The sequence below is a fragment of the Oncorhynchus mykiss genome, chromosome 12 (assembly GCF_013265735.2).
Source record: "Oncorhynchus mykiss isolate Arlee chromosome 12, USDA_OmykA_1.1, whole genome shotgun sequence".
Classification (NCBI taxonomy): Eukaryota; Metazoa; Chordata; class Actinopteri; order Salmoniformes; family Salmonidae; genus Oncorhynchus; species Oncorhynchus mykiss.
In genome coordinates, this window is record NC_048576.1 from 71,506,886 (window position 1) to 71,516,554 (window position 9,669).

At 41.9% G+C, this 9,669-nt stretch overlaps 2 protein-coding genes and 3 non-coding genes across 7 annotated transcripts; 4 read left to right on the top strand and 1 right to left on the bottom strand.

Annotated features, from left to right (window-relative positions):
- Positions 1 to 397: 397 nt before the first annotated feature.
- LOC110538228 (apoptosis regulator BAX) lies at positions 398 to 4,950 on the bottom strand. 3 transcript variants are annotated; one of them, XM_021624919.2, is made up of 7 exons: positions 4,740 to 4,867; positions 3,936 to 3,994; positions 3,062 to 3,110; positions 2,202 to 2,366; positions 1,946 to 2,081; positions 1,669 to 1,773; positions 398 to 1,540 (listed from the first exon to the last, which is right to left on the bottom strand). In XM_021624919.2, exons 1-7 carry the CDS (start codon positions 4,817 to 4,819, stop codon positions 1,442 to 1,444), a joined length of 693 nt encoding a protein of 230 aa, XP_021480594.1. In that variant the 5' UTR covers positions 4,820 to 4,867; the 3' UTR covers positions 398 to 1,441. The 3 variants fall into 3 exon arrangements, with proteins under 3 accessions (XP_021480594.1, XP_021480593.1, XP_021480595.1); XM_021624918.2 differs by having other exon boundaries at positions 3,936 to 4,006; XM_021624920.2 differs by lacking the exon at positions 3,936 to 3,994 and having other exon boundaries at positions 4,740 to 4,950.
- Positions 4,951 to 4,960: 10 nt separating this feature from the next.
- Positions 4,961 to 7,978, top strand: LOC110538230 (40S ribosomal protein S11). The gene is made up of 5 exons (XM_021624921.2): positions 4,961 to 5,117; positions 5,971 to 6,111; positions 6,882 to 6,957; positions 7,238 to 7,367; positions 7,764 to 7,978. The coding sequence occupies exons 1-5, from the start codon at positions 5,103 to 5,105 to the stop codon at positions 7,885 to 7,887; spliced, it is 486 nt and encodes a 161-aa protein (XP_021480596.1). The 5' UTR covers positions 4,961 to 5,102; the 3' UTR covers positions 7,888 to 7,978.
- LOC118937916 lies at positions 5,795 to 5,878 on the top strand. Its single transcript, XR_005035325.1, has one exon. It is a non-coding gene; the product is annotated as a small nucleolar RNA SNORD35 (small nucleolar RNA).
- On the top strand, positions 6,247 to 6,328 carry LOC118937915. Its single transcript, XR_005035324.1, has one exon. It is a non-coding gene; the product is annotated as a small nucleolar RNA SNORD35 (small nucleolar RNA).
- On the top strand, positions 7,545 to 7,628 carry LOC118937918. The gene has a single exon (XR_005035327.1). It is a non-coding gene; the product is annotated as a small nucleolar RNA SNORD35 (small nucleolar RNA).
- Positions 7,979 to 9,669: the final 1,691 nt, after the last annotated feature.

The following is a 9,669-nucleotide window of genomic DNA, read 5'->3' on the forward strand; positions in this document are numbered from 1 at the left end:
TAAATAAGCTACAACTGCCTTTTCTCAAAGTACGGTATGAAAAGTCCAACAGTGCTGTAGACCTAGCAAAATTTTATACAGCTGTCCAAATATGACAGCCCTTTTCTGTACTTAGCTAGAGCACACACAACAACAGCACTGAGCCAATAAGATGTTAACATCTCAACCCTGTGTACCTTACAGTAACATGGCATCATGTCATGAAATCAAAGCTCTACTCTGGAGAATTTCATATCCATTTGTTGATCAATAGGAAAGATTCAATCCAACTACTGCATTACTATTAGACACTCTTATGCTTCCAGTTAAGAATTTGTGTATAAGCAGGCAATAGTTTTAAAATCCTATTTTTCACACCCCACAATCTTTCCCCAAATATGTCACAGCTTAAGAAGGATCACAATCCATAAAATGTTTTTATTTTAGGTTCATATTACTAAAACAAACTGTCACTGCAAAAAGATAATTTCAGGGGACAAGAGTTTTACAAAAGATTTATAGAAAAAGTGAAAAATTTGAACAATATCAAAGCAATTTATTGTAGAAATTAAAAAAAGGACAAAGGCACTGACAACTTAAAAGAAATAAGAAAAAGTTCCCTTATTTGTTAACACATTAACAAGGTGTATAAAAAGAGCATTTGATTGTGAAGGATTATGGTATAGTCTACTTTTAAATAGCCCACCATAGAATACAGTACTTTGAACACTATGCTGAGAGAGAGAGGTAAACATCTGTGAGAGGAGGACAGTGCAGTGTGTGTGTGCAGTAGAATTGCGTGCGCACACACACGCGCGTACCTGGAACATCTGTTGATCCTATGATCACACATAGATGCTCACAGACACACACCCCAAAATGCATACTCTAGCAAAGAGATACAATGAAGATGGCTGGAGAGAATGATCAGATAGGAAAAATTAGAGACTCAATGGGAGAATTCCAACAGAAATAAAGCACTGCAGGAAAGCATAGGAGGTTCTCATGGCTAACCTGAGGGGGGTGATTTAATGTCATCAGTTCATGTCATAAGACTTAAGCAACAAAATGTCATGCAGCGACTTGTTTGTTTGTAAGAAATAAAAAATAAATTAATTCAAAGATGTGCCCTGGCCGAGTCTCTATACATTTCTTTCCATCTTTCTCTCCTGTATGTGCGGTCAAGAGCCGCTCACATTTTCAGCGGTGTAGGGAACAGAGGTAAGAAGAACTTTGAATCTGACTTGATCCTTTGCCATGGATGGAGGGCAGGAAAGAGGAGTGGTTGATCAGGTCCAAACGTAGCTGTTTTTCCATTCCCAACTCTAGTTTTCCTCACCTTTCCTTCCCCAGAAACACTTCCCATTTACCCTCACATCAGGTCTGTCTCTACTACCTAGTTCTCCTCCCAGTCTTATGTCCCTCCCTCTTTGTCCTTTCTTCTCTCAGGCTCTCCTCCCCCTCACATCCTGCGGATGACCAGCACAGTGGTAAGAACTCCAGCGAGGAACACCCCCACGGTCTGCCAGGTGGGAGTGCCAAAGTAGGAACGGATTCCCTCCTAAGAATTGGGAAGAGACCATTGTCTTCAACCATCACTACAACTACAAATTCAAAAACACATTTATAAAAAAACATGTATGAAACCTGTAAATCAATTTGGGGAAAGCACATCTACTGATTCCTTACCCAGCCACCCTGCTCCCTAATCCAGTTGATCACATGATCTCGCAGGTAGTCTGTGGCCCAGGTGATAATGGTTCTGATGATGTCGGGGACCTTGGTCAACAGAGCCTGAGGAGAGAATTATAAAATGCAGTACCATTCCAAGCGTTGCAGTTTTCAAAACAGTGAATCTATTCCGACTGAGATGAGCCCCGTTTCCTTTGTCTAACAGAGGACAAGCGAGCAAGAGATTGATTGAGAGAGGAGAGCTAAATAAAACACAACCACTGACAACCCTCACCTTGATGACCAGCCGACAGGCAAAGTAGAAGAGTGCCACCACCCTGCCCCAGTTGAACTTCCCATCAGAGAAGATCTCACAGGCCACTCTCATAAAAACCTCCTGGCTGGGCTGGAGTGCAGTATCATTTATCATACTGAATGGAAAAACAAGAGAGATGCTCTGAGTATTGCACAAACTCCAGAGGTCAATTCAAAGTGAATATCGATTCAAGCAAAGAGCTGGAGTCCCTTTCTAAGTCCTTGGTTTAAGATACCTTTGGAGTTGTGTATTGCCATCCAGCTCATCTCCAATCTGCTGCAGGCACTGGGCCAGTTTCTTGTGGTTGGGGTCACACAGCTCACTCCCGCCCAACTGGGTCTGTAACACTGACAACTGAGTACTGCTGTCAGCATGGCGACGAACCCGCTCGTAGATGAAACTGCGAAGAGAGGGTCACCGGTAAACAACCAGCTAGTATATGTGATCCTTGTCTGATTAATCAGGGTGTAACAAAATTAATTGGTATATACAGCCTGAAACATTGGAGTGCAAAATCTCATAAAATGTTCAGCCAGAATGCTGAATTTTTTTAATATTTAAAAAAAAAACTTACTCTACAGGTTGTCTGTGCAGTTTGTCCTTCAGACGCTCGAAATTTGAGACAAATATCCACAGGAAAGTATTGTTTACCAGGCTTTTTAGAGTGCTGGTAGGTCAGATGAATGCGAGCAACGTCTGATCTGTGGTTCGCTGACGCTTGGCTATTGTTTACATATTGTGCATGTGTTTACGTCCCATTCGTCAGAAGATTGAAAATACACAACAAAAATACAAGCCAACAGAACCATATACCTACCGGCTCAGTAAAAAGCCTGGTAAACAGGCTTTTTAATGAGGATATTTTGTCTCAAATTTCAAGTGGCTGAAGGACAAACCGCACAGACAACCTGTAGTGTAAAGTTCAAATGTAATGTTATTCAACATTCTGGCTTGTAAAGGAACATTTATGATTTGGACTCCAATGTTTCAGGCTATATGTACCAATTAAATAGTGTATTACAGCCTGATTAAATCAGAGAAATGTGAATAAAGAATAAAGATCAAATTCAGGAGTAAACAAGAAGGTATACTCACTCTGTCAGTAATCTTTTTCCCAGTTCTAGTACCTGATCAGTTCCATTACCTGAGAACACAAAGCAACACTGTAGTGAGAGTACTACCAGAACATAAACCAACAGCAGGTAGAGGCAATTTAAGACCATGCCTATGTCTAGGTAGTCTGGCTAACACTGAACTCTTGAAGTCCTCCTGACTGAGTCACGTAGGTAGCGTCAGCCAGGCTAATGTATGGGTGTCTGTCATATCGAAACTGGGGAGTCATAAATATATTATGTAATGGTCTAAACATGATTGAAATGTGACGCAAAAATATATTTTTGAACAAGTAGGTACTGAAGTATGCAGGTCTCATGACCAGTTCAGTGTGACATGAATTAACGTTAAAGTTAAAACACCAGCTGACTCATTTTCAGAAGTAGACTTCTCAGCTGACATTAGTAACAGTTGGGCTGGCCCAAGATGTACTACAGATAGGTTAGTTGCCAATGATGTTTCTGGAATTACAACCATTAAGAATGAAGTACAACGACTCATTGGACTGCCACACCTGCCCCTACCAGCCCTACAGGAGGGCAGCTCCCAATCAGCCCAGTCCAAGCTCTTCTGTGCCCTAGCACCCCAATGGTGGAACCAGCTTCCCCCTGCCCATCTTCCCAAAAACATCTGAAACACTACCCCTTCAAAGAGTATCTTAAATACCCCCCCCCCCCCCCCCCCGCCCACTAACATGCATATTAAACACAGCTAGCTAGCACCCACATACTAGTCTGACGAATCAGTCTGTAATACACTATTAATTGGTATAAACAGCTTGAAACAAATGCCTGCAAAATCTTGTCAATGTTCCTTGCCAGAATGTTGAATAAAATTACATTTAAACTTACTATACCGATTGTCTGTGTGGTTTGTCCTTCATCTTCATTGAGACAAAATATCCCCAGGAAAGTACTGTTAAAAAGACTTTTTAGAGAGCCGGTAGGTATATGGTTCAGTACCAAGGTAAAGGTTGTTTTATATAGGATATTCGCTTCTCTCGCCAATAGCTATTTGAACCAAGCATGCCATGACAATGAAAATATATTCTAAATCAGGGAAGGATGGAGAACAATCCATAGGTTTTTTTTGTGTGAATTTCTCATTTTCTTATCAGATTTCAATCTTCAAAAAGATCTAAGATTAACACACAAAAGGTGTCGATTGTTCTCCATCCTCTGATTCAGAAATAAACGTCACAATACTCCATGTCATGGCATGCTTGGTTCAATAGCTATTGACGAGTGAAAACCGAATATCCAATACAAAACAGAATGTTTGGGGTGTTTATGTATATACCAATTAACTGTTTATTACAGACTAGCACATAACGTTACAGGCTTACAGGCTAGCTTGGTGAGAAAAGAAAACAAGTTAACTATAATGTAGCTTTCCCAGATAGATAGATAGATAGATAGATAGATAGATAACTACCTAGTTATGTGTATGGGCATGTTTCAGAGATGGGATGGCTGGGTGTTATGTTAGCTAGTTAACCAGCTGGCTAGCTCGACGCGGCTGGGTCCAACCGGTAACAAACCTCAATTATTTAACAAGTTAACTAAACTGTGACAAATACTTTAAGTTCCGGCTCACGATAATTCCGATATCAGTGCCACAGTTCCGTATCGATTGTATTTAACATAGTTATGTCACTTACCTGAATCGCCTCCTCCCGACGGCGTAGCCATCTTGTAAAGTTACTAATATTACTTTGAGTCTGCTTCCGCCTGCAGTCATGTGACATATGTTTACAGTAACAGAGGAGTGGCTTCGTGTTGCTCGTTCATGAATGCCAGCTTGTAAAGAACGCAACGCAGAGGGCCGATAACATTTACGAGTAGTCAATTTACAAAACACTAAGAGTATAGCAAGTTTAATCAGCAATGAATACAAATATTTTGACAAATGTAATCCAAGGTTCCGCTTCTGCCTTGCCCTTTATTAAACGTCATATCCTGATCTTCCTGACTTCTGTCCGTTGCGCGCATGCTTAGTTCTCTTTACGACTCGGCTGGCAAAGATGGCGGATGCACAAGTACGTTCCGCAAAACAACGTGGCGAAATGAATGTGCTTCTTTTTAACAAAAAAATAACTAGCATGGCATCGTAGCGTACAATAAATAGCTTTGGTTAAGCGAAGAGCATGCGATTGAAGTATTTCACTGTAGTTTGGTCCCGCAGTTGTTTCGACTATCGCGTTCCGAGGCCCTGTGCTGTGGAGCGCATTGTCGGAGATCCAGCTAGGTCGTTTGCTAACTAGGCCTTTACAACATTGTGCGTATGCTTAATCTGTAGTTGATAATCGAAGTTTACTGATTTATGGCAGAGTTGATAGCTAAAACATGTCATTGCTAGATAAATGTATGCGCGAGAAGCTCAGTCTTAACGTACTGAAAAAGCTATAGCCGTCAGGTTAGTTTTTACGCTAATTTGGCTGGTTTACTAGCCAGATCACTCTTTCGTTGGCCAAACTCAGCGGTCTACTTTCTCAATTTGTATATTCCAAATGTTATGGCTATTGTTTTAGTTACCTAGTTAATTTGCTCTGCTTTTGAGTGCAGCCAGCTCAAACTTTTCTGAACTTTCATAATGGCCAGCTTCATAGTGTAAAGCTGGCTAGTGCACCCTTTCTGATCTGCTTCTCTGTTAAATTAACTTACAATATTTTGTAAACATTAATGCACAGGAGTCACGTCTCTTTTTTTTTTTACCTGCAAATGATGTTTTTCTCACGATGGTCTTCCTAGCCTGTGAGGCTCTGACGACACTGCCTAACGGCAACACTGATGCAGTATAGCTTGATGGGTCTTTTCAGATCCACGATGCAGCAAAGGGTTAGTCTCTGCATAGATTATTTTTTGACTTGGGGTTATGTCTTTTCCCCACAGACCGAGAGGGCTTATCAGAAGCAGCCAACCATCTTCCAGAACAAGAAGCGTGTTCTGGTTGGTGAAGGTGGCAAGGAGGCCAAGGAGAAGCTCCCACGCTACCACAAGAGCGTTGGTCTAGGCTTCAAAACCCCAAGAGAGGTGATGTACCCAACGACCTAAACTATCGTAAAACTACAGTTGTGCTCCTTATGGGCAGTATGATTTAATTGTTTTTTTGAGTACAGCCTTGTCTGAGGTGTCAATTAGCTTGTATGGTTAACCGCTCTTTAAAGCTGCAAATGATGTTTTTCTCACGATGGTCTTCCAAGCCTGAGGCTCTGACGACACTGCCAAATGGCAACACTGATGCAGTTATAGGAGTGCTTTGGCCATCTATACTGAACAAAACATAGATGTACGGTTATGCTCCAACGTTTCATGAGTAGAAATAAAAGGCCCCAGAAATGTTCCGTATGCACAAAAATATTTTTTTCTAAAATGTTTGTTTACATCCCTGTTAGTGAAGATATCTCCTTTGGCAATATGATCCATCCACCTGTGGCATATCAAGAAGCTGCTCAAACACTATGATCATTACACAGGAGCACCATGTACATGGCACAATAAAAGGCCCCTCTAAAATGTTCAGTTTTGCCACATGTCTCAAGTTGAGGGAGTGTGCAATTGGCATGCTGACTGCAGGAATGTTCCCCAGAGCTTTTGCCCTAAAATTGATGACAACTCATGAAACAGGAATATTTCTGTCTAAAGCCCAGTGGGTGGGTCTATGGCCGCTCCCCTGCCCATTCATGTGAAAGCCAAAGATTATGCCCCAATTAATTAAAATGTCTGATTTCATTATGAACTGTAACTTGGGTAATTGTATGTTGGGTTTGTTTTAGAGAACCTAACCTTTTTCCCCCCAACAGGCTATCGATGGTACTTACATTGACAAGAAATGCCCCTTCACTGGGAATGTCTCCATCCGTGGTCGTATCCTCTCCGGTTAGTCTTTAAATTTCCTTGCTGTTCATTGTTTTTGGTTTGGATGTAAAACAGTCATCTTTGGCATTTAGAGCCCTATATGACCACATTCTCACTGAACTACAAATAGTTTTCTCATGATGGTCTTCCAAGCCTTCTGGATATGACAAAGCCTTATGGCATTACTGATGCAATGACCCTAAAACCATGCTCACCCTATTCAATGGTCTACTCCTATCCCTAGATCAGTGCTTAGATGTAGTCTAAGATTGACCACATTGACCTGATTCTGCCTTTTCAGGCGTGGTGACCAAGATGAAGATGCAGAGGACCATCGTCATCAGACGTGACTACCTGCATTACATCCGCAAATACAACCGCTTTGAGAAGAGGCACAAGAACATGTCTGTCCATCTCTCACCTGCCTTCAGGTAAGAGGATTTCTGTCGAGTCTTTTCAACCTCTCTTCTTTGCATGTCTTTTTCTTGCCAGGCTGTATCCAATAATTGGCTGATCGTGCCTAGCTAGTGCCTTTCCTACTGCAAGGGTGGCTGTAACTCACTGTTGCACTACAGTTGAAGTTCTATGAAATCAGATTTGATGTTGGCTGCAAATGATGTTTTTCTCACGATGGTCTTCCAAGCCCATGTGGCGCTGACGACACTGCCTAATGGCTACACTGATGCAGTTTGGCCTACCTATCACATGAGACGGCAGTGGTTTCCATGTTTCTCAATTCCCCTTGCATTATCTTGCTGTTATTCCTAGAAAGCAGTGCCATGGTCGCTTTCGGATTATGCTCCAGTAATTCCCTCTTTTCCCTGCAGAGACGTCTCCGTCGGAGACATTGTTACCGTCGGAGAGTGCCGACCCCTCAGCAAGACAGTCAGGTTCAACGTCCTCAAGGTCACAAAGGCTGCTGGAGCCAAGAAGCAGTTCCAGAAGTTCTAATCTAGGATGTGCAGGAGATGAGACCAATTGGCAGGAAGGCTTTCTAGGCTGACCTGCTCTGAAGTATCTGAAATAAAGAAAATGTTCTGTATCTTGGTCTTCTGGCTTGTCTTTTGTTAAATCATTACGTTTGTACAGTTCAATGGGAAGCCTTTGCCAATTAACTGAAAAGGAGTGCTTTGTTTTGCGTAATAACTGAGTCTGACTTATTGTGTGTTCTGCCGGACAATTCTCTCCGTTGTCCATCCATCAACTGACTCCTATACCACGGCTTTCAGGCAATCAGCATTCAAGACTGGACCCATCCAGTTTATAATTATTTATATACCTTGGTCTCAAAGGTCAAAGATGGATACACAATAGGGACCCCTTGTGGATAACTAAATCTGTCAAGACTCAAGTGTGTGGCCCTGTCCTATGCTTAACCAACAGAGGGTGACAAACACCTAATTTTTAAATCAAAACAAAATGTACTGATGAGATTTGAAGTAATAGCACACTGGCTTCCATCCTGGGACTGGGTGTAGAAAGAGGATATAAAGTATTGTTAGTACCATAACAGTAAACAAATGATTCTCGTCTTATTTAAATCCGATAGACAAAGTAATATTAATATTTATCCTTTAATTCATTCACATTTAGTGTGCCACATTCAGTGGAGGCTGTTTGAGGCAAGTTGATTGTCACCCATGGTCCACACAGCATATTTTCCAAGTCATGGGAGAGATCTGCAGTGGCATGCTACTGAAACTCCCAATGTGAATACAAAGAAACAATATGGAATAAAAAATAAATGCTTTCAGAAATCAAATGTTTCAACTGACAAATACCAGTGGGGATGTTCCCTTTCAAACTGGCAATGTAAGGTTTTTATATTTGGTCTGAATGATGGTATGGAAGTACTTCTCCCACGAGACCGTATACATTTGAACCCAAACAAATTATGTACACAAGTCCTTGGTTGGACTCATTCTAGGGTTGTCTTGTTTTTCAGTTTGTTCCATTGTTTCCTAGGTGTTTTGCTATAGGTCTGTACGCCCAATGGCTTCTGAGATCCAGGAGAAAACATACCCGAACATATGCAATACATGCTAAATTGCCTGCGTGCATCAGCTGAGGCATATGGGGCTTTGATTCTGATATCCAACCCCTCAGTGTCTTTGCATGGGAATGAGAGAGAGAGAGCCCCTCAGCCCCTCCCTCAGGCTGAGCTTCTGTCTACTTTGCTGCCTGGGTCTACCACGGTCTTGGTGTCTGCATTTACATAATGATGTTGAGGTTGCTGCTTTCCCAGTGCCTATGCGAATGTGGACCGTATGGTGGTGACGTGAGTCCAGCTATGGCAGGGGGTTGAGTGGGGCATGTTCTCACATTGTAGACACACTGATGAAGCCAGACCCATAAGTGACCTTGCTAGACAGCATTCATAAGAAGCTTGCAATCCCAAAGAATCCCTGATCCTTGGCCACTGCTTATGCCCACCTCTTATTTGACCTAGTCACGGATTAAGGTCTGGATTCAATTCGTATCGAGGAAGATCTACGTAAATTTAAAGGCAATGTTCCCGCGTTCGCAGAGACTGCATTCATGGTAAACGCGGATCTTCCACGATACAAATTGAATCCAGCCCTAAACCTTCTACCAGACTGTTGTCTGACTGCAGAATCCTGGCACACAATACAGCTTCTCAAGAAAGGTAGTAACATAAATAAATAAATGAAACATGTCTAACAAGGTAGAGTTTCTGTCAACTCCCAAGATTATGGCACATCTGTTCAATGG